Here is a 24,382-nt window from a genome sequence, read left to right as displayed (position 1 = left end):
GATATTACACTCATTAAAATGTATATTAAACCATTTATCACTATCCGTGACAAACTTGTTACTTGAAATATAAAATTAAATTATATTAATATCGGTTGAGTTTTAATGAAATTATATAAAATAGTCAACATTTCTAAAATCATACAAACTATGCCAATTATATATACTAGCGTGTTAACATGCATTGTCGTGTCTGTCAACCCGCTTTCCTATCATTTGTAATGTATAATTTGTATTTTATAAATTCAAATATAATTTTTTGTGCTAAATTTACGGTTGAATTTATTCAATTGGTCTAATATTCAATTTTTTAAATACACTTTTAAAATAAGAAGATAATAAGGATAAAATAAGAAAATAATATTATATGATTTTTTTGGTAGAAATAAAAAGATATTGAGGGCAAAATAGGAAAACGCAAATTACACCATGATAATAGTATATATATATATATATTAAACTCATTAATATTAAGAGAGATAAATGTAATTTCTCAAACTAAAATAATGATAAATGTATTTAAATTAAACAAATATGATATATTATGAAGTTAATGTCTATTCATTATGTTTGTTACAATATAATATAAGAGTGATTTAAATACTTCTTTAGAATTATTGTTACAATTCATAACAAATGAAAAATAAAAAATAAATATTAACTCTTATATTATATGAATATATTTTTATAGTATATTATATTTTATTGAACTTAATTTATTTATTACTATTTTTTATTTAATAAACTATATTTATCTCTCTTGCGCTCAGAATATAATATATATAATTAAAAATGATTTGTATTGATTTAAAAAAAAGATGATGAATGTAATTTGCACTAAAATAAAGATCATAAATCATGTAAGAGTTGAAAAGCCATTCACGATAATCGATGCTCTTAAATCTTTTGATGTATTATTCGGTTTATTCATTTTTGGGTCTTTATACTCGTGGCTACCAAGGATAAGAAAATATTTGTTATTTTTAAATAAAATGTTAAAACCATATGCAAAAAAGAAGAAGCAATAAAAAATTAGTGATGTAACACTAGATTAAATCCTAAGATACTCAAAATATCATTAATTCAATTACGAGTAATACTTGTTGGAAAAATATATATCCTAAACAAATATAAGAATTTGTTTATTTACCAAAAGATGAATAAAATATAATTTTTTGGAATTACTAAGTACATCCTCTTATCAGTCGGAGAAAGACTAATTTATTTTAAATACCTCCCAACAAATATCGTGCACGTTACCTTTTGGTTATATTAGATATTTAGTGTAGCTTTTTACATGACAATATCAACATCTTGTTATTGGTGAGGATAATAATATTAGTAGTAAAAAAAAAAAAAAGATATAATTATGGCATTGAAGAATCCATAATCAGTTTTGATAGGTTCTATGCTTTCTTGTTGTTGTTCTTGTTGTGAGCGAGTGAGAAGAAGAAAATGTCGATAATTCCTAAAGAACCAGAACAAGTTATGAAGATGAGAGGAGGTTCAGTTCTTGGCAAAAAAACCATTCTCAAAACTGACCATTTCCCTGGTTGCCAGAACAAACGTCTTTCTCCTCAGATCGATGGTGCTCCCAATTATCGTCAGGTAAATATTTTCCCTTTTCATTTTTCAATTTCTTTTACATTTATCTTATTATTCTTCATTATATTTGTCTTATAGGCTGAATCATTACATGTTCATGGTGTTGCAATCCCTACAATTGATGGAATCAGAAATGTTCTTAATCGTGTTGGTGCTCAATTACATGCTAAAGTGCTTTGGATTAGTCTTCGTGAAGAACCTGTATGTATATTATCCTTTCCTTTTAATCCTTTTTAGGTTTTCATTCTTTGGATTTACTATAATCAATTTTTGATGTTGTATGTATTTTTAACCTGCTTCAAGTTTGAGTTTTTTGTTGTTGTGTGGAGTAATTTGAGACTGAAGTAGTGTGATTGTTTTAGATTTGAAAAATAATCTAATTATTTAACTATCAGATGATCTTAAATGTGTAAAAGTTTAGCCTAAACTTTCAGTGATTATTCACACCCTAGAACAGCTGTTTAAATAATGCTTATGTTGTTGCCAAACACATTCCTGTTCCACAGATTATTGTTTTGGAGCAGCAACAACTGTTTTTTCCTTAAAAATAATCTAAGCCAAGCACCTTATCCAAAATTTAGTTCAGTAGAAATGGAAATTTCCAACTTGGTTCCTAAGAACATCATATGCTGGTCAGAATGTTACTGATGTGGACTAATTTGGCTGACATTTGAGTTTTTTAAGGAACAAATTGAGGGTTTTCATTTCTAACGAACTAAATCGGGAGACACATTTTTTCTCCGAGACGAATTTGGATTTTTATTTTCTGGCTATGTATGGTTTTTTTTATTAAACTCGGCTTCAAGTTCGAGCTTTTATCATAATTTGATGGTTAATGCTCAAATAAGATTATCTGAAGCATCTTTCTTAATCTTTTCATTTTCTTCCTTTTGTTGAAATTGAAATCAGCTTGTGTATATTAATGGTCGCCCCTTTGTTTTGCGTGATGTGGAGAGACCATTCTCCAACCTCGAGTATACGGTATGTTATTATTGACCATTCTCTAGTTGTCATTTTGGGATTAACTTGATTCAATTGAATTTAGTGCATTCATGTTTCAAATTTTGTGACATTCTGTATCAAATCAGGGAATTAATAGGGAAAGAGTTGAGCAGATGGAAGATCGTTTGAAAGAAGACATCCTCATGGAAGCTGCAAGGTATTTATCTCAAGTTTGTCCTGTGAAACTTCTGGCTTCCTTTACTATAAATCTTCCTTTCACATTGTCATAACAGATATGGAAATAAGATCCTTGTGACAGATGAGCTCCCAGATGGTCAGATGGTGGACCAATGGGAACCAGTGTCATCTAGTTCTGTGAAGACACCACTCGAGGTACGGCTGACACTTGTTTACAATCAGAGTGGAAAACTTGTCAATCTGTTATTGTTCACAATGCAACGACGTTGTTTTATTTGCTATAGGTGTACGAGGAATTGCAAGTGGAGGGATACCTTGTCGATTATGAGCGTGTTCCCGTAACTGATGAAAAATCACCTAAGGAACTGGATTTTGATATTTTGGTCAGTTCCTGAGTAATAATAGTTTTTATAATAAATGTCTACGAACGAATTTCTTTTGCAAGAAAATTATGATTAGCCCTGCTCTCGTTCTATTTGTTAAACTCTACCATTCTGTTCTCTCCATCTGGACTTATATTCTTTTGGTACAATCAAGGGGTTTGGTGAAATAGTTTCCTTCTTTATTTCTTTATCATTGAGCTGCTGATGAACAACATTGAATTGTCTAAGATTCTAGGGTCTTTTATTTTGTGAAATATTTATTACATAGAAGGCTCATATTTACTCATTCATTTTCCTGAATCCAATATTGTTCTTCTTTGTTTAGGTCCAAAAAATTTCTCAAGCTGATGTAAATACAGAGATAATTTTTAACTGTCAAATGGGTCGGGGACGAACTACAACTGGAATGGTCATTGCAACTTTGGTGTACTTCAACCGAATTGGGGCCTCTGGTACTCCTGTCATTTCTTCACTCAACTCTTCAGATTTTATTGTTAATTCTCTTTCATTTATACTGTCCTCCATCCATGAAATTTGAACATAAGAATGCGATTTCCATATGCAGTATCTTATTGCAGCTATTTTTTTTGCTGTTTAATGAAAAGGGGGAACCCTTTTATTCTTTAAGATGCACTACTCTACTACACCAATACCAGAGCGTGCAAATACACATCACACTATTTAGTTTTCGTAAGTGGCAATTTTATTGCCAAGTCCACATATTAAGGCAGATGGCTACATCCTTTTTGTATGAGTTAGCATCTAAATTTATATGCATGTATGTATAATTGTATATATATAAAGAGAGAAACATTTGTATGTATGGAAATACAGCTATTTAGTTCATCTCCAAGAGGATGCAATGTTCTTCACATTACTGCTAGGTTTACAGGGCTTGCATGTAGCTATGACCATGGTGATCTCATCAGAGTGGGCATGCATGCACAAATGTGTCTAAACTATTATGTGAGACTGACATATTACGATACTGAGAAGCTCAAAATACACCCATTGGATTGAGGGCTATTAGGCTTATACACTACATCTTGATCGAAACCAGGTTTATGGGTATTTTCACTTATATGTTGTTCAACTTGCCTCATTCTATTCAACATGGGACTTCTTTATTTGTCCCAACAAGGCCTAAAATAGAGTAGTAGCTCATGGCAATTTGTTTTCAATCTTTGCCATCCGTACTTATTCTAATGATTGTGTTGGGTTCCTTCCAGTTCTGGCAATAATAACTGCTTTCATTGGATATGCATGCATAAATCAGGCTTTAGTTCCACGGAATGGGATTTCTATTGTATATACTAAATAACCTTGTTCACAATTATTGTGAAAGCCACACCTTGGGGAAAAAATTGAAATATCATTATTGCATATGTTAGTGCTGTTTTACACATTTTGCACATGTTATATGTGTTTAGGGAACATGAGAGGGTGTGACCCGAGTAAGCACACACAATTTCCAAATCAAAACATAGTATCAAAGCCTACCTGTGTTAGGCACTGACAGATGTTCATGTCTGCGAAATCCACGCTCCAGATGAGTCATACCTGGCATAAGAGGGTGTCAAGAGCCATTTATAATGACTTGGGAAACCCCCCTTTGAGCTAGCTTTTGGGGTGGAGTTAGGCCAGATTATTCTAACAGAATTTATTTAATAATATACTATAAGTTATTCTTATACTTTTTTGGGTACCTCCTTTAATTTATTCTTTCTCCTTCGTTTTGTTTAAATCATAAGGTTTACCAGTGGAGTTGCCATTAACAAATGTTTTATTTATTTTAATACATGGCAGGGATTCCAAGAAGCAATTCTATTGGTAGAATTTCTCAATTTATGACCAACGTTGCTGATCGTTTGCCTAACTCAGAGGAGGCAATTCGCAGGGGAGAATATGTAGTCATAAGAAGCTTGATTCGGGTGTTAGAGGTATTGTCATGTGCTTTAATGTTTCTTTCGTAAGATGAAATATGCTCTATCTGTTCTAATTGGCTGACGTACTTCAGGGTGGTGTTGAGGGAAAAAGACAAGTGGACAAAGTCATCGACAAGTGTGCTTCAATGCAGGTATCTGTTATTCAAAAGTAACTAATAAGTTGGTGTGTTAATGCAGGTATCTGTTATTCAAAAGTAACTAATAAGTTGGTGTGTTTATATTTTTTCATTGATGTTTTGAATTTCTTTCCTTGTATCTTGTGGGTTAAATTTTCACATTTCATCTAAAAAATCAAATTGTTGTCTTGCTTTTGTTTCAGAACTTGCGTGAAGCAATTGCTACCTACCGCAATAGTATTCTGCGGCAACCAGATGAGATGAAAAGGGAGGCGTCACTTTCCTTTTTTGTGGAATACTTAGAGAGATATTACTTTCTAATATGTTTTGCTGTGTACTTGCATTCAGAAAGGGTTGTACTCCTTTCTAGTACTTCTACTCAGAGTAGTTTTGCTGATTGGATGAGAGCAAGGCCTGAACTCTACAGTATCCTCCGCAGGTTAAAATTTAAATCAAATTCTGTGAGGTCTATTGTTTTCTCTTCATTAGGTCTAGGAAGTATGGATCTATATCTCAAGTCAAACTTAAATTGACTAAGGAGTTGTTTTGGGTCAAATATAAAACCTTGAGGCAGTTACTTTGTGATATAAAATTAATTAATCAATTAGGTCTTTGCATCAAAGTTTATATATGTGTTAGTTAGATCTTACAATTGGCATTAACTTCTGGTATTGAATGTCTCTGTTTTGAATGGTGATGATGCTTGGCTTGGGTAAGTAGAAAACGTTCTTGTGTGGCTCCAAGACAGATTCTTTAAGACAATTATTGTTAAGTTGGCTCCAAATAAAACGTCACTATGCTGATTTTATTATTGATTTGGACATTATGTTTTGATCTACTTTTTACCCTGAAAAACATGTCTCTCTTGTCCTGTTCTTACTGTGGCTTTGGTGCTTTACAACAATTATGTGGAAACAGAGACCAGGGAGTGGGCTCCATTTGGGATATCCATCATATGCTTAGAGTTTGTAGCTATATTCTTAGCTAAAATTTTTGCCCGAAACTGCTAGATATCTTTGTCTATCTAATGTTCCCCCTTTATTACTTTTTAAATAAAATTTCAAATTGGATAATTATTCATCAATTGGGGTTTCAATGTAATCTAATTTGTTAACTTGCTTGATCCTATGTCTATTCATATTTGGCATGAACGTTAACTATTGGCATTGCAGGTTGCTCAGGAGAGATCCAATGGGTGCACTTGGATATTCAAGTTCAAAACCATCTCTAAAGAAGATAGCTGAATCTACTGATGGCCGCCCTTCTGAGATGGGAGTGGTTGCTGCCTTGAGAAATGGCGAGGTTCTTGGTAGTCAAACTGTGCTAAAAAGTGATCACTGTCCTGGATGTCAAAACCCAAGTTTACCTGAGAGAGTGGATGGGGCTCCTAATTTCCGTGAAGTTCCTGGTTTTCCAGTCTATGGGGTGGCAAATCCAACTATTGATGGTATTCGATCTGTCCTTCATAGGATTGGTACCTCTAAAGGTGGACGCCCAGTACTTTGGCATAATATGAGGGAAGAACCTGTTATTTACATTAATGGGAAGCCATTTGTTCTCCGTGAAGTTGAAAGACCATACAAAAACATGCTGGAGTACACGGTAAATATTGCTTTCGGCATTTCTGTTCAATAAACTTGAAGTTATGGAAGGAGGACTGCAATCTATATATTGATTTCAGAAAGAAAATGGCTTCTGGTTTGTAATCCACTAAGATCACATACCACCAATTGGCTTTCCCAACTTTTCCTGCAGAATGTTAATAGGATGTCTATAGCAACTTAGTTGTAATTGGCAGCAAAACCCATCCACCAAAATGAATGTAGTATTATAATAGGGAAACACTGTTTAGATGAGCAATGTGAGTCAGACATGGGGATCTTTTTGGTTTGTAGTGCCACTTTTTTGTTTTTCTTTCCACAAATTGTGGTTATGTCATCGTAATATTGTCTTTCTTCTTCTTGGCTGTGCTCAATAGCACAGGCATTAGTTTCACAGAGGTATAGGATTACGGGAGATGAAGTATTAAAGCTACAAAAATCATAGTCTATGACTTTGATATGTGGTTTTCCCTTACTTTTCAAAATCAATGTTAAACATGGCTTTAGCCCAGTTCAGTTCTAGGACACACACACTGTGACTGAGAGAGTGAGGGGTAATTCTTTACTTTGCATGGTGCAGGTCCTTGATATGTTAAAGTGTAAACATGATCATAGAAACACTGAAGTAAATATAGTATGAGGCATATCGAAAATTCTGAAACTAAGATGCCTTTAGATGCCCTTTTGAATTTAATGTTAATTCGGAAATTTGTCCCAGATTTTTGGTGAATTGAATATTATAATTTGTTTTCAGGGAATTGATCGTGAAAGAGTGGAGAAAATGGAAGCTCGACTAAAAGAAGATATCCTACGTGAAGCTAAACAATATGACAGTGCCATTATGGTTATTCATGAAACAGATGATGGGCATATATTCGATACCTGGGAGCATGTCACCCCTGAGGTGATTCAAACCCCACTTGAAGTTTTTAAAAGCCTGGAGGCTGATGGGTTTCCCATTAAGTATGCACGTGTCCCCATCACTGATGGAAAAGCTCCTAAAAGTTCTGATATCGACACTTTGACAAGTAACATTGCTTCTGCTGCTAAGAACACTGCTTTTGTTTTCAATTGTCAGGTAATTTCTTAATCTTTTATCTCTTATGCTGTATTCTTTATGGGCATGTTTATTTTTTGTTTCAGTTTATTGGTTCTTGTTTGTTTTTCCTTTTCATTTCATACTACTAATATCTAATTGATATAATAGATGGGTCGGGGCAGGACAACCACTGGTACTGTCATAGCATGCCTTGTGAAACTCCGAATTGATTATGGTAGGCCCATTAAAATACTAAGTGGTGATGTGATCCATGAAGCATCAGATGGTGGTTTCTCCAGTGGAGATGAAGCTGGAGGGCATGTCACTGGAACTGCATTAACCTCCAATACTTTGCAGATAAAGACGCATGAGAAACAGAATCGTGTTTTTGGGATAAATGACATCCTCTTATTGTGGAAGATAACGACATTATTTGATAATGGTGTTGAATGCCGAGAGGCCTTAGATGCTATTATTGATAGATGTTCTGCACTTCAAAACATTCGTCAAGCTGTTCTGCAATATCGAAAAGTATTCAATCAACAACATGTTGAGCCTAGGGTGAGGAGGGTGGCATTAAATCGTGGTGGCGAGTACCTAGAGCGCTACTTCCGTCTAATTGCTTTTGCAGCATATCTTGGAAGTGAAGCCTTTGATGGGTTTTGTGGACTTGGAGAATCTAAAATGACATTTAAGAATTGGATGCATCAGAGGCCAGAGGTGCAGGCTATGAAATGGAGCATCAGATTAAGACCAGGGCGATATTTCTCTGTCCCTGTAAATACTTTTTCCCTACTTGAATTATTATCTCCCCAATTTAAAGCAGGATTGCTTCATTGATGTCAATTTATATTGTAGGAAGAGTTGAGAAAGCCACAAGAGTCTCAGCATGGAGATGCTGTGATGGAGGCCATTGTCAAGGCCCGTAATGGATCTGTTCTGGGGAAAGGCTCCATACTGAAAATGTATTTCTTTCCTGGCCAGAGAACTTCCAGTCACATACAAATACACGGTGCACCACATGTTTTCAAGGTATGCTTTCTTATGTAGTTACTGCTAAAGAAACTAACTTTTTTCAAGTTTATGATGCCAGAGGGTAGGTAAGGCTACACGTCCAGTGGGGACCTACAGGATCATCCAAGTGTAGGTAGACCTGGCATCTTTAATATGTTTTATGGTCTAAGTTCATTTAGTGAAAATTGTTGCCTGAACAAACTAGATTTCACATTTAATCAGTGTGTTATACCCCCATTCCATGTCTTTTGATGTTTAAGGTTATGCACATAGTTTAAGAAATCATTAAATGATAATAAAGTTGGGTATAATTTGACTAATACCCCCTCTTAATATGTACTGGTGTATGGAGCAATAAATTTGTGGACTACATTGAAGAGAGAGATAGAGAGAAATACAAGGTGTAAGAGAAGATTGGTAAGTAAGGGTATAGTTGGAAATTGTGTAACATAGTATTGAGTTTTTAAAACATCAAAAGATTTAGAATAAAGTGAAAAAGCCAAAACTTCAAAAGATATGGAATGGAGGGAGTATCTTGTAATTTACACTTTTAACATACTTATATATATGAAAAGTGTGGAGGAGATCGTAATGGAGGTTAGTCCAATTTCTAAAGGAAGAGGGGGGCCAAGAAAACTCAGGTGAAAATATTAGGAAAGATTTAGAAATCAATGTTTTGTCATTGGACATGATTTATGATAGAGTAATATGACATCATTCGATCCATGTAGCCGACCCCATCTTGTGGAACTAAGCCTTGGTTGTTGTTTTACACTTTTCATAATACTTACATATTACAGTATTTGTATTGTGACTCACTGTAACATTTTTTTTATAGTTTAATAAAATAGTAATTTGTTATTATTTGTGTCCTATCATTAATTTTAAGATTTAAAAAGATTGTTTTTATGCAACAATGAAATCATGCTATGACATTGACAATTGTGAGCTATGTCTGACCAAACTTTGCTTACAAATATATTTAAAAACTGAAGACCTGTGGTTGTGAGAAGCGAGACCACCAAAGAAGCAAAATTACAAAAACCAATCATGATATGCTTGCAGTAGGTGGGCCTTATCCTTGTGGTGTTGAAAAGCTTCTGAACTTCTTTTTATTATATTCCTATTCTTTTAGGCTCTGTGCCTGTGCAGGCTTCTTAGTTCGTACTTTTTTATTTGTAATAATTGAAGAGCTTTTTTATGTTATTATCAAAGGATTTGTAATGTGGTATGGTGACTATGAAATGTCATTATGTCTAAAACTTTTTATTATTACTTTTAAGGTTAATGAATACCCCGTGTATAGCATGGCAACTCCAACCATCTCTGGCGCCAAGGAGATGCTAGCTTATTTGGATGCTAAGCCTAAAGCCTCCTTGACTGCTCGAAAAGTTATATTGACTGATCTGAGAGAGGAAGCAGTTGTTTATATCAATGGTACTCCCTTTGTCTTGAGAGAGTTAAACAAACCTGTTGACACACTAAAGCATGTGGGAATCACTGGTCCTTTGGTGAGCCATCTTGTACAACATTTCATTGATTGGAACATATCATGAATTTCATTGTGTTGCACAACTCATGGTAACTACAATGCAGGTGGAACACATGGAAGCACGGCTGAAAGAAGATATACTAGCTGAGATTAGACAGTCTGGTGGGCGAATGCTATTGCACCGTGAAGAATATAACCCTTCAACGAATCAGTCTGATGTGGTTGGATACTGGGAAAACATTTTGGCAGATGATGTGAAGACACCTGCGGAAGTTTATTCTTTTCTGAAAGATGATGGATATGATATAGTCTATCGGAGGATACCCTTAACAAGGGAGAGAGATGCTTTGGCTTCTGATGTTGATGCAATACAATACTGTAAAGATGAGTAAGTTTCCCTACTTGGCATTATATGTGTCGTAAACTTTGCTGTCATTTTTGTTCTTGTGCTGGTTGGGTCAACCTACGATATATGTTCATAGAATCATAGCCTGCATATGATTGTTAAATATATGAAGGTCTTGTTTTTTCTCCAAAATGCAGTCGTTGGATTCTTAATCCATTTTGGCTTGTCAGTATTATATGGTTCTATCTAATGTGTTAATTGCATTGCGTGCAATAGTAGCATCATTCTTAATATATTTTCCCCATGTATGCACTTTAACTTCAGCATGTTAATATTTTGAAGTTATTCTTCATTTAAATCCATTTATATTAACTCTTGCCCTATTGTAGCTCTGCGGGGAGTTACCTTTTTGTATCACATACAGGTTTTGGTGGAGTCGCGTATGCAATGTCCATCATCTGTATCAGACTTGGTGCAGACGCCAATTTTGCATCTAAAGTCCCACAGCCATTGTTTGGTCCGGACATATCTGCTGTGATTGAGGATAACTTGCCATCTCGAGCTTCTAATGAAACAGCACTCAAGATGGGTGACTATCGTGACATTTTAAGCCTTACAAGAGTCCTCATACATGGTCCCCAAAGCAAAGCAGATGCTGACATTGTCATTGAAAGGTTATCAGCCAAAGTATAATTAGAAATTCATTCACCAGCCTTATGTTATTACCTTTAAGGTACTGAATTTCTCTATTTTTGTCAATAGATGTGCAGGCGCAGGGCACATACGAGATGATATTCTTTATTACAGTAAAGAATATGAGAAGTTTACTGATGATGATGACGAGGAACGTGCATATTTTATGGACATGGGTATTAAGGCTTTGAGGTAAATTTACCCACCTCACCTGTTCACCTACAAAATTGCTTTTCTTTTTTAAATCGTTAGAAGGATATTAATGTTTTCTCTAAAATTTATGTGGAGAATGGATCATCACCTCATGGATATGGTGTCCATATGTATAGTGTGGGGATTGATTGATATGGACTTGAGAATTTATAAGAGTCATTTACACCATTAAATAATCCAACCCTGGGATTTTAACTAATTTTTCTGTAGATCTTGCATGCTAAATTTTAAAATTACTAAATCTATAATCGAATGATATTTTAGTTTCTTTAAGAAGTGTAAATACATTTTGTTAGAATTTTACTTCATGCGAAGTTTCAATCAAGCAATGAATTTATAAGAAATTTATTTACTAAGAAAGTTACCTTGGTGTAAGATTCACTTGTATTTATACCAGTGTGCTCACATGTCTGACCTGTATTATTTTGCTGTGTAACCATTTCTGTTTCCCCCCCTCTCATATGCAGGCGATATTTTTTCCTCATCACATTCAGATCTTATCTCTACAGCGCCTCTCCGAACAATACGAAATTTGCTGCATGGATGGATGCAAGACCAGAGCTTGGTCATCTATGTTACAATCTAAGAATTGATAAATAATTTGGTAATGCTTGTAATATTGGTAATGTACAGTCAGCATATGCTAGTACACTTGTCCACCTATATAGCCTCCTCTCTATCGATTTTTTGCTGGCGAAGCCCGTAAATGTAGTAGACACTGCCCTGCAAACTTCTATCTCAGGCAGAGCAGCAACCTGTAGTCAACTTCTCTCTCTCTAGTCTATGTATGTTATGAGAAACTGGGTCTGTTTGGGCATGGCAATGGTATAGAAATGCTCAAAGGAACAATTTCTGATTACTAAACTGTGTAGTGTGGTGGATAAAAGTGTTTACTGTGTAGACCTATATATTGTTTTCTTGTTTCATTAGGTTATATTAGTAAGGAATAGCATGGAATCTTTCATAATGCACTAGACTGGGATAGTGAAGAGTTATCATTCTACTGAAGGGAGGGAATAAAATTCCCCCTTTTTCTGTGAACTAGATTTCCATTTATGTCCTTAACCTTAAATTATTTACTCAAGTACTTCCATCATAGTTTTTCTTGTGAGGTAGTTAATTCTCTCTTAGTGTAATATATATCTGTTAAGCCAATTAGCTTAACATTCTAGTCTTAAACTCTTTCACCAATTATTATTATTGCTCTATCTCATTAGTCACTCAACTTTTGAAGTGGTTATATGGTTATTAATCTTTGATCTTGATCATTAGTATATGGTTTTATGATGAAGATATACAACCAACTTAAAGTGTATATAGAGTATATAAAGATTTGGTATGACAAAATTACTAATTGTGCCAAACATGGTTTTGATCCATAGCTATCTGGAGAGAGAGAGAAAACTCAACAAACATTCTAATGGAATCATTGGACATAAATGGCTTCTTTTTCTGTGAAAAGAGTTTGATTATTGTTTTTAGAGTAAACATATACTTGCTCATATGAAAATAATACCTAAAAATATAATTTAGTAGAATGATATTTGTTTAATCCAAACTTGCTTTATTTTCATTACTAGTGTTATTAAGACTTTTAGTATTTTGTCACATCAAGCATTTTAAATATTAAGACTTAACTCAAGACACTTAAATTTTATTTCATATTATTATATTCTTATATATAACTAATATAATATCATATAATTTTTTAAATAGAAGATTTGGAATATAAGTATATGATGTTAAGGAAAAGCAATTATGGTAAGAGAGTGTTAAGCAAGAGTGTTTGAAGATAAATTACTCAAGCTAAAGACTTTACTATAGATTTAGACACATTGTGCTTAAGGCTCAAGTATTAAGCTAATCTCTACCTAAGATTCTCATAACACTGGGGATTATAATGTCTTAATGACTATTTAAGAAAACAAATTAAGTAATTTTGCATTGAAGATGATGCATATAAAGTCTTGAATTAGTATTTTAATATGAGAGAAAATATATGTACTTATAGTGTATTTATTTATTGTTTTATACATTGCTATTATATTATCCGCCATTCATATTTAATCATTATTGACTATTCGAATAAATACTCTAAATGATTGGTGAATGATATAGTATTTATGTATAAATATTTATACTTTCAGTGCATAAATATTAAACTCTTTTAATATTATTTACTTTGTATTCCTTAAACAATAATCTTAATGTTTTAATTTTTTTGAAATAACTAAGAGTATTCACTTATCCTATGGGTAATGAATTTCATTCGGTATGTTTGACTACCACTCCAATAATTATCACTCTCATAAATTAAACATATAATATTTCATATCGATCTAGTAAGGCCTTAACCATTAACGTTTATTCCTACAAGTTTGATTTGCAAAAGTATCAATCTGTCTTTAATTTAAAATGTTCTGACCCAAACCTTAATAAAAAAGGACAGAAACAGCTTTTGTATAGGACATAAATAGTATATTTAGGAATAACTATGTAGTGTAGTGTAGTGTAAGTTGCTGAAAATCTTTATAAGCTCATAACTCGGTTTGTGTTATCTTAAGAGGTTTTCAAATCCTAATGAAAAAGGAAAAAACAGAGTTTGATTTGGTTTTGCTATTAAGGCATTCCTTGCTCTACCTTGAGGGAAACCCATCTTGCTTTAATTCTTTTAACTATACATAAATCATATAACCACATAGTACATGCAAAACCAAACATGGCAACAAATGTTACTACTTTAATTTCCTTGTTTATTTAATTGTTGTTTGTTTAGACATAAGGGTTTATCATGTTCCTTTTTTTCTACTTAAATAATTTCCTTGCACTTTATGGACTTCATAGTTGGAGAACATTTACAAAAGTTCTAATGTGATTATTGTGCTTAATCACTTTATTTTATATAATCTAGTTTAGTACGGTTTCTCTGGTCCTACTAAACTTTGGATTCAATCATTCACATGTTTTGTTCAAATAATAGTTAGTTATTTGTTTCCTTCATTTAACATACTTACCACATATCAGATTCTGCATACTACATACCATTTATTGGGTTATTTGTTAAACAAGTCTTCTAAATTGTAATAATAATATAAAAAGTGACGAACCACATATAACTAAATACCATGCGCCGAAACCGGTACTGCAAACCATGTAACTATAGTTCAACTTCTTCCAAAAATAAATAAGGTCTTTTTAAGGGCCACATTTTATGTTAACTATATAGACCATTGTTTTAGTGTATGAAAATTTAGAAATGATGATGGCAAGTGAGTTACATGGATTCCCCATGTTGCTGGGTTCAAAGAAGAAATCCTTCAACCACAACACAATTTTATCTTCCTCATTCTCTGGTACTAGAGTGAACTTGGTCCATTCAAAAAATGCAGCATCTGGTTTTCCTTTAGGGAAATTCCTGAGTGATACACACAGAAATGCAACACAAAGATTTTTGGCTACTTGTACTCTAGAACATGTCAGAAATGATTTTAAAGTAACTTGCCCTTTCATTCTGATTCTAAATAATGTCCTAGTTCGAGATAATAAAAAGTGCGGCCTAATGCACGAGGCTCTAACTTAGTGAACGCAGCATTACCCCTGCATATGGAGAGTCTGTTTCCAGGATTTGAACCTGTGATTTCATGGTCACTAAGCAACAACCTTAGCGTCTTAGTTTGAGATAATGCTATGATATATTCATGTTTCCATTAATAAATTCTTCTTCATTGAACTTGATCACTAGTTTATTTAGTTTACCTGGTTACCAAGTATAGAAGTATACATCATGCAAAGCTACCATCATTAGGTTCTTTTTAACAATGATATGATGACTAACATTTTGAGTATGAATTTACATAGCTAACATTGCATTTCAGGCCCTTCAACCACCAATACTTTCAGGACCTAAAGCTGATTCAAAGACTGTTGTATCAATCATATTAGGTGGCGGAGCCGGAACTCGGCTATTCCCCCTTACTCAAAGAAGGGCTAAACCTGCTGTAAGCCATTAAAGATACATGATCTCTTCCACAACTATACTTAAATTCACTAATCTGTGTCCTTTTTATGTTCTTCATATGTTGCTCAGGTACCAATTGGAGGATCTTATAGGCTTGTAGACATACCAATGAGTAATTGTATTAACAGTGGAATTAATAAAGTTTTCATCCTTACACAATTTAATTCCCAGTCCCTGAACCGCCACATTGCTCGAACGTATAATCTAGGAAGTGGCATCAACTTTGGGGGTGGTTTTGTTGAGGTAAAACTTGTTCATAACTTTCATTATCATTGTTCTTACTTTTTGACTAATGATACTTCACATGAATAATCCTACAGCACTTTTACATTTCACTTGTTTAGGAGTGTGTTTTGCACTTTTGCTTGTTTTATTACCTAAAAATGAAGCAATTTATAAAGATTTTGACATGCAAATATCATTACTGGCACTTACTATCTTTGACACTTATTGAGATTGTATAAAAAGACTTAAAGTTTTGTTATGTTAGGTATTGGCAGCAACTCAAACAGTTGGTGAATCAGGAAAGAAGTGGTTTCAGGGTACTGCTGATGCTGTAAGACAATTTCTATGGTTATTTGAGGTATGGAATAAGCAAATAGGATTACCAAAGTGTAAAGCATGTGGTCATGATTTGAAATATTTAGTGGCAAGAGGTATATTTCATGAGAAAAAAGATTTACACACTGAAATCGTAAGAGTTTTTACACTGTCACTGCATCATCTGACATTCATGATTGTATATTGACTGTGTATAGATATGACACTCGTATTTCATTCTTATTTTCACAACACTGATTTAGTTTCCGGAACTTGAGTAGGATGCTGAACATAAGAACATAGAGAATATCCTAATATTGAGTGGTGATCAGCTCTATAGAATGGATTACATGGAATTGGTGCAGGTTGGTATTAACTTTCAATTTGACTAAAAGTTTTATGATTTACTTTCACTATGAATATTTCACATAACATTTCATATCTTATCTGCAGAAGCACATTAATTCATGTGCTGATATATCTGTTTCTTGTCTTCCAGTGAATGCTAGGTACCTTTAGTTTCCTCTAAGATCATTGGCTATTTCCATTGTACAAATTACATTTTCTTATTTTTTTTTTACCTGTAGTCATGCATCAGATTTTGGACTAGTGATGATTGATGAAAGAGGACGGATTCGGAAGTTCGTGGAAAGACCAAATGGCGAATTGTTAAGATCTATGGTTGTTACTCTTCCAATTTTCTCTTAAAAGATTGAGTAATGAGTTACTATAACTTTTGTTGTTAATCTGAAATATACTAGTCTCTTAATGATGTACTTGTTGAAATAGCATGCAGATACAAGTGTTTTTGGGCTATCAGATAAAGAAGCAAGGGAATTTCCATATATTGCATCAATGGGTATATATGTGTTTAAAATAGATGTTCTGCTAAACCTTCTCAGGTAATTTACATTTCTTTGTGCTGTTATTTTTCACTTTTTGGTTCTTAGTCCTTCATTTTTAGTAGAAATATCTGTTGGCCGGAGGAGATAAGTTATCTTCTATTACCAGGAGATACTTTATTCTCAGAAGAGTATGCATTCCATTTAGCAAGAATAGATCGATATATGAGCACAAATAATTTTGTTAATCTGTTAATGCAAATAGTATTTTGACTATTTTCCTACTACAAGTAGATTTTAGGAACATAAACAATTTTAGGAGTAAGAGGGTGAACTTAGCCCAACAGTAAGGTTGTTGTTTAGTGACTATAAAGTCACAAATTTAAATCCTCGAAACAGTCTCTTTATTTAATAGGATAAGGTTGTGTATATCTATTACCAGACTCCATTAAGTGGGAGCCTCCTAATATCGCAATATAGACCGCAATTATGGTTGTAGAGCAATTTAAAATACTAAGTGGGGTATGATTTGATTAATATGATATCATAGAACTGTTTTGATGCTTAACTCTGATTAATATGGTATGATTTTCATTTTTCTTTGATGAAATATTTTCAGAGGCCATTATCCTAATGCAAATGATTTTGAATCAGAGGTCATTCCAATGGCTGCAAAAGATTTTAATGTTCAGGTAGTTTCTCAAAGTACAAAGTTTTCAAAAGTTGTTCTAGATGTTTTAACTGAAGTGTTTTGATTTTGCCATATATACTAAAAAAATGTTCTCAATGCATTGAACCATCATGGTTTGTTTTCTATGTAAAGTTAATCAAGGTTGATCATTTTATTTATTTCATCACAGGCATGTCTTTTCACTGGTTACTGGGAAGATATTGGGACTATAAAATCTTTCTTTGATGCAAACTTGGCTCTTATGGATCAGGTAGTTATAGGTATCAGTCAAAAAAATATACAATGAGTTTATAACTTTATATTATAAGTAATGGTATTCCACACCTCTTTTTATACTTTATATGATTGATTAAAAGTTAGTTATAAGTCGGTGTAAAAATAGTGTTAGAAAAAAAGGTATGACATAACCATTTTCTTTACGCCGTAGCCGCCGAAGTTTCAGTTGTATGATCATTCAAAGCCTATTTTTACATGTCCACGCTTCATACCACCAACTAAAATGGAGAAATGCAAGGTAGAACTTTATACTTAGTTCCATATAATTAACATTTTGTGATTCTAATGTGTGACATAATGAGACTGTATTATAACTTCACCTGTAGGTAATTAATTCTTTGATCTCAGATGGTTCATTTTTAAGAGAGTGTAACATTGAACATTCCATTGTCGGAATTCGTTCAAGACTTGATTCTGGAGTTCACTTAAAGGTAACCTTTCATTTATTAATCATACAACATTATGTCGTTGTTCGATCTATACAGCCGACTTCACCTTGTACTGGCTTGGATGGGGTTATACTTTCAACCCTCTTATATTAGCCCTATGTATATGAGAAATACTGGTCACATTTACAATCACTTTTCTTACAGGATACCATGATGATAGGGGCTGATTATTACCAAACTGAGGCTGAAATAAAAGCTCTTTTAGTGGCTGGAAATGTTCCAATAGGCATTGGGAAAGATACAAAAATTATGTGAGAATCCTCAAAAACTGAAAAGGCTTTGTTGTATTAGAACATCATAAAACAAAGTTCTTCACAAAATATGCATGGTCTTGAGTTATAATATTCATTAGATTGAAACTATTGGCCTTCAATATTTTACATGTGTATATAGACAAATGAGGAAAACAACCAAATTGTTTTTATTTTCACTTTATATGCAGGAATTGTATAATTGACAAAAATGCAAGAATTGGGAAAAATGTGATCATTGCCAACAAAGAAGTAAGTTATAATTTAGTTGTTGAAGTTCTCTACTTTCTTCAGCTTATTTCTTTCAGTTTTTTAAAGTGGGGTTACATGATTCTTTTTCCAATTGGAAAATGAGAAGATTTGTGTTACAATAATTCATATTCATACAGAAGCCTTGCATCTTTATTAACATATATTAAACATATGGTTTAGTAAGTTTATTTATATTTATCAGTCTCATATACTAGGTGGAAGCTTCGTATACTGGGTCATCTTTTTATTATATATCTACCTTCCCTAAACTCGACTAAGTGGAAACTTCATATAAGGGTCACTTTTTTATTATTATATGTTAACACTTTGGACACTAATAATAAATCTACAACTAGGTTCATCCTGATTTCACCATACACAAACTAATTATGTCAATGATGATTAAGTATATAGTTTATACTTTTTTTTATATTAATGTCATTGAAACATGAATACTATACAATATAATTTTATTGAAAAAAGAGCACTATGTTACAATTATTTTGATTACACTTAAATATGAATTGTTCATGGAGTGCAGAATGTTCAGGAGGCTGATAAACCTTCTGAGGGGTTCTATATTCGATCAGGAATCACAGTGGTATTAAAAGACTCTATAATACGAGATGGTACAATCATTTAATGATGGATTCTAATGCATGACATAGTATGAAAGATACAAACCATGGTATAAATCAGTTTCCTCTGTAATAATCGACTCTACCTAGTAAGATAAAGACTTGATTGTTGTTATTATAATAAGTATGAAGAACGTGCATATTCATTTGATCAGACATATTGTGTTGGCTTATTCAATAGAGAGAACTACAAAATTGTGCCAAATAAAGCCAAATAATAAACATTGTGATATTGGTTGAGGAATTACAGCATTTAACTTCCAAATCTATTAAATATATCATTTGTAATAAAAACTAGAGTGAAAATTGATTTTGATTTTGATTTTTTATTTTTTTCACATGTAACAATTTAGTATCTGAAAAAATAAAAAAATGATAAAATAGTCCTTAAAAATTCATTACGGGAGACATATTGGTCCCCTAAAGATTTATTCCATAGACATAATAATCCCTAAAGATAGATTCATTGCTTTGAAGTTTGAAAAAACATAAAAACCAAATTATCAATTATTGTTTAAGGATTAAATTGATATACATAAAAATTAATTAAAAATAAGATAAATCTTCGCTTTAATTTGTTTTTTATATTTTTTTTGTTTTTTTTTGCACAAATAATTTTCAAGTTATAACTAAAGATTAATCTCTTTCAAAATAGAGGAAAAAGTGAAATGGGAAAGCTTCTTTAGAAAAAAGCATTTTCATTTTGGAATCAAACCTATGTTGGAATATGCAAAAAAGTCGGTTATATAAAAACTATGACGACTTTATTGACGAAATTTTCTATATTAATCCCATAACTAATATTCTTTTAAAATTCATTAGTAGAACCTAAAAAATAAAATAAAGCAAAATGATCACAAATGTCAAAGATTACCCATCCATGTGCATATTTTTCTTAACATTTAATATTTGGTCTTGTCCTTTTCTTGATGAGTAAAGAAAATTATTCACTTCAGTTTTATAGAGGGTACACAAGACCAACCACCTAGTTGTGCTAGTAAAATTAAATTGCATAGATGTGGAAAGTTTAAGTCTATTATGGAAGTGAACAAATCATTTTTCTCTCAAATAAAATGATAGGTAACCGTTTTAGGCCTTTACAATCTTTGATTGGTTAAAATGCTGCATGGTCAACTTTGGTGTCATCTTGGGCATAGTTATATAGTTCAGTATGATCAATAATATGTTGGTCTAGTGGTGTAAGATTTTTCTCTAGGATGACTAAAAACTAAAAGGTCAAGGGTTCCATTATTGAGAAGGTCAGCCAAGAACCCCAAAAAAGATTAGTTCTTAACCGAAAAGGGCAAGAAGATACCCTTAGTAGTACCTATAAAATATAGTATGGGTATGGATAAGTGGTTTGTCATTTTTTACCATTACTTCATGAAAACTTCTTTATTTATGAGGAACTTGATATACGATACAGTGAATTCGGTGTATAGTCCATAGAGTAAGTTGGAAAATTATATAAGTATGATTTTGAGTAATGTGAAAGTTAGTGTGGTAAGGGGAGATAAAGTGACACCTCCCCTTCAACAATAAACTTATGTGATGGCATAGATATGGAAATGCACCATGGTAATGTACTTATAGCAAAAGAGAGTAGAAAGAACAATGCAAAGCAATCCTTATTATGCAATTATATTTCTACCCACACCCAAGAAGGTAAAGACAAACAAATTGGTTTGGCTGAAAATTTGTTGAAAGTTGCTACAATTTTAAACATTAATCCATAAGCATATTGATGATTCATTATTGGTGTAAAAGCCTATAGTTTTCTAGATAATTATAGTCTAGGAATTTCAAGGTAGTCCTATTCATAATGTAATTAGTGGAAGTGCTTAGAAATATCAAGAAGAAGCAACCCACCTCTAAATTCATTTATAAGGCAGGCTAATAAAAAGTAAAACATTCTAAATAACGATAGAGCTTATATTGTCGTGTAGCTCCAAAAGTCAACAATAGTATCTTATATAACTGAAGTTTTTTATTGTCTAAGTCTTTCGTCTCCACTTCTATTTTCATCACTATAATATTTCTTTCTTTAAATACTATAAAAAATATAACCAAAATGAAGAGGGTGAAAGAAATGGTCATGTAACAAAATGGCCGACCCAGTGCAATCGGAGAGACTAGTGGTCCCTCAGAGGACCAGAGAGATTGTTTTCAAGATTTAAACGCGTGGTTTTGCACACCTGTGTTAAGAACATCAATCCCTTGTTTGGAACCATCTTCTAAAATCATTGTTTATGTTAAAGCCTGCTATATATATGTACAAAGACTTCTATTAACTCTTGCATATCCTTGGAAAAGATACTAGTACTTTGGGTTAGTTGTTGCTGCTTCTTTGAATGAGGCAATATAGCACCTAAAGTATCATATACTGTTGAAAAATCAGCCGTCTTAGTTGTAGCGACTCAATTGTTGTTACAGTAGTTTGCAACAATTTAAATGACACGAAATAATACTTTCTGGCTGAGTCACGAACAGGTTGCTCTCTTTAAGACGTTTCGTGACATTGCCTAAGATGTGCGTGCAAGCAGACTATCAACCATACCATCCCAGTATAAAACAACAATCTTTGTTATTGAATTCTTACTGCACTGTAAGAATGTAAGAACCCGATCTCAAATACACCACCACAATATATTGCAGGCTTTATCTCACTGCATAAAGATTGAGGACCCTGATTTTGGACAGCATTTAGCATTAGCATTGGATTGTGAAGGTACTCATACCACTTTACTTCTTCTGCCTGGCTTTCCATGAAGGGGAAGTTGTTACTTATCAACACTTTTCTGCCATTACTTCTATTGCTGCTATTGCTATTGTTGGAGGTACTGGCGTCGCAGTAATGCGATCCGTTCGCGTTGAACGAAGAGGTAGACATATCTTCTGAAGGGACATGAAGAGATGGCTTGTAGCAAAAAGAAGTTGGGAGAAATGATGTGATTGTTGTAGGTGGAATAATCAATATGACATCGATGGAATCGGAAGTAAATTCCGAGTTCATATCGAAGTGTCTTCGAGTTCGGCTTAACCAATGACTAGAGTTTGAGTTAGTTGGGAGAGTGTGATGATTGGATGATGCATAACTCATCTGAAGAGGGTAATTTCCCATCACATCTGAGGTTTGGAAAATGGTTGTGTAACTCTCCTCATTTGATGACATAAACCTGTCTAGGAACAAGTCCTTATTGGACCAATTGTTCATCAAATTGATTCCATCTTTGTTGTTAATCTTGGAAGAACCTTTCATCTTAGTAACATAGGACTTTAAGGCAATTGAAGAGTTTCTATGTTCACAAGAAGCTGCATCTGAATTGAGTAAGTTCAATTCATTGGATACATCTTCTGGTATTTTCTTTTGGCTCATGTTTTTGTTCTCTCCATTCTCAACCTTAGATAATGGTTTATGAGTCATAGGGTCAAATAAATAAATAAAGTGAAGCAATTTTATAATGGAAAGAAGGGTTGAATGTACCTATTTCCTAACACTGCATGGAGATCAATGATGACACTTTCCTCTTCAAGTGAAAATGTACCTCTCTTTAAATCAGCCTTAAGTAATTAATCCACCTAAGCCTGCAGCTTTTACCACACCTTTGTAAACTTGTCACAGCAAACAAAATTGATGATATGCATAGTCGGTCTTAAGTCCAGATAAAATGAAAAAGTTGGGTTAGGTAGTCCAGACTTTAGAACCAACCAACATAAAACTTTGTCGAATTTCGAGATTAAAGTTTGTTTAATTGGATTACCTGCTTGCTTAGGAACAGAGCTCGAACATCCATGTCCATACTTTGTTATATGACTCAGAAGTTTTTCATCCTCCTCATGTAAGTGCAAGAGTGCCTTCCCATTTTGTAGTATTGTAAATTTGTAATCTACAGTGAAAGGTGAATGTAAGTGCAAGAGTGGCACTGAACCAAAACTATGATAATGTGAATGTGAGAGATGGTGTGAAAGTAGGAAAATGAAGTGGCAACTGAGGAAAGGAGTTGAATTATATATATATATGCATGATTTCTTTGAAAAGTTTCATGGCTGGAATGAACATTTTTTATTTATTTAGCAAAAATAATGTACCCACCTCTTACAGTAGAAAAATGGTAGAATCACGTGACAGTTTCAGGTGGTTTGGACATATATAAATGAGATTGATAAAAGTCTTATAAGTAGATTAGATCAATTGGAAGCTAGTTCATTTCCTAGAGCAAGAAAGATCAAGAAAAAACACAGAGAAAATAATTAAAAAGACTTAATCAATAAAATGCTTTGATAATGAAGATCGAGTATTATGATATCATTTAATCTTTAATCGACCTTATCTAGTGTAATAAAGGTTTGCTTATTATTTTATATGTATCACCCTCCTCTCTTAGAGATCCACTAAATGTTGCAAATTGTTGACTCTTTATGATTATATTTTCCATTTTCAAGCATAAAGTTGTCTATGCTCTCCATAACTATTTGTCTTAACTCGTTTAAAATAATGACATTAACTTAGAGATAATAATAAAACTGATTAAATTAAATTATATAGAGATGTTGGTCACGTAGACGCATACAAAGTAGCTTATAGCTGCAAAATTTGGAAAATATTCTATTAATATCCAATATGCTAAACATTTTGAATATTATAGGCATATATCTCTATTTCACAAAGCAACTTTTTCTCAACAATTAAGCTACAACTTTTGAGCAAAGCTTTCACTATGGACAACTAACAATTGGGTGCATTAGTTGATTCACTTAATAATAATTATTTGTCAATCACATGTGAAAAGTGAAATATTTCATATTTCTCTAAACAAATGATACCAAAGTTCTATGC

General features: G+C 33.0%; 2 protein-coding genes and 1 pseudogene across 2 annotated transcripts; 2 read left to right on the top strand and 1 right to left on the bottom strand.

Moving 5' to 3' along the window:
* Positions 1,382-12,675, top strand: LOC109331983 (paladin-like). The gene is made up of 19 exons (XM_019566819.1): positions 1,382-1,608; positions 1,684-1,806; positions 2,515-2,586; positions 2,694-2,764; positions 2,841-2,940; positions 3,030-3,128; positions 3,454-3,580; positions 4,935-5,068; positions 5,146-5,205; positions 5,394-5,629; positions 6,363-6,792; positions 7,546-7,869; positions 7,999-8,607; positions 8,689-8,862; positions 10,128-10,355; positions 10,441-10,724; positions 11,072-11,356; positions 11,445-11,567; positions 12,056-12,675. The coding sequence occupies exons 1-19, from the start codon at positions 1,456-1,458 to the stop codon at positions 12,186-12,188; spliced, it is 3,765 nt and encodes a 1,254-aa protein (XP_019422364.1). The 5' UTR covers positions 1,382-1,455; the 3' UTR covers positions 12,189-12,675.
* Positions 14,845-19,550, top strand: LOC109331993 (glucose-1-phosphate adenylyltransferase large subunit 1-like). Its single transcript, XM_019566830.1, has 15 exons — positions 14,845-15,081; positions 15,464-15,586; positions 15,676-15,849; positions 16,097-16,189; positions 16,428-16,511; positions 16,600-16,655; positions 16,734-16,827; positions 16,936-17,048; positions 17,608-17,680; positions 17,849-17,929; positions 18,107-18,193; positions 18,282-18,386; positions 18,549-18,655; positions 18,847-18,907; positions 19,449-19,550. Exons 1-15 carry the CDS (start codon positions 14,845-14,847, stop codon positions 19,548-19,550), a joined length of 1,590 nt encoding a protein of 529 aa, XP_019422375.1.
* Positions 21,707-23,981, bottom strand: LOC109325709 (annotated as a pseudogene).

This window comes from Lupinus angustifolius, chromosome LG02, assembly GCF_001865875.1.
Source record: "Lupinus angustifolius cultivar Tanjil chromosome LG02, LupAngTanjil_v1.0, whole genome shotgun sequence".
In the NCBI taxonomy this organism is placed as follows: Eukaryota; Viridiplantae; Streptophyta; class Magnoliopsida; order Fabales; family Fabaceae; genus Lupinus; species Lupinus angustifolius.
The sequence above is the reverse complement of the archived record's forward strand: the minus strand, read 5'-3'. Positions and strand labels throughout refer to the sequence as shown.

What these genes read in the sequence shown, in the direction of transcription:
- LOC109331983 (XM_019566819.1), top strand. Translation starts at nt 1,456, where the DNA reads ATGTCGATAATTCCTAAAGAACCAGAACAAGTTATGAAGATGAGAGGA. An exon ending in CTGTGAAGACACCACTCGAG is followed by an intron (nt 2,941 to 3,029) that starts GTACGGCTGACA and finishes TATTTGCTATAG; the next exon opens with GTGTACGAGGAATTGCAAGT. An exon ending in GGCGATATTTCTCTGTCCCT is followed by an intron (nt 8,608 to 8,688) that starts GTAAATACTTTT and finishes TTTATATTGTAG; the next exon opens with GAAGAGTTGAGAAAGCCACA.
- LOC109331993 (XM_019566830.1), top strand. Translation starts at nt 14,845, where the DNA reads ATGATGATGGCAAGTGAGTTACATGGATTCCCCATGTTGCTGGGTTCA. An exon ending in AAAGAAGGGCTAAACCTGCT is followed by an intron (nt 15,587 to 15,675) that starts GTAAGCCATTAA and finishes TATGTTGCTCAG; the next exon opens with GTACCAATTGGAGGATCTTA. An exon ending in GGGAAAGATACAAAAATTAT is followed by an intron (nt 18,656 to 18,846) that starts GTGAGAATCCTC and finishes CTTTATATGCAG; the next exon opens with GAATTGTATAATTGACAAAA.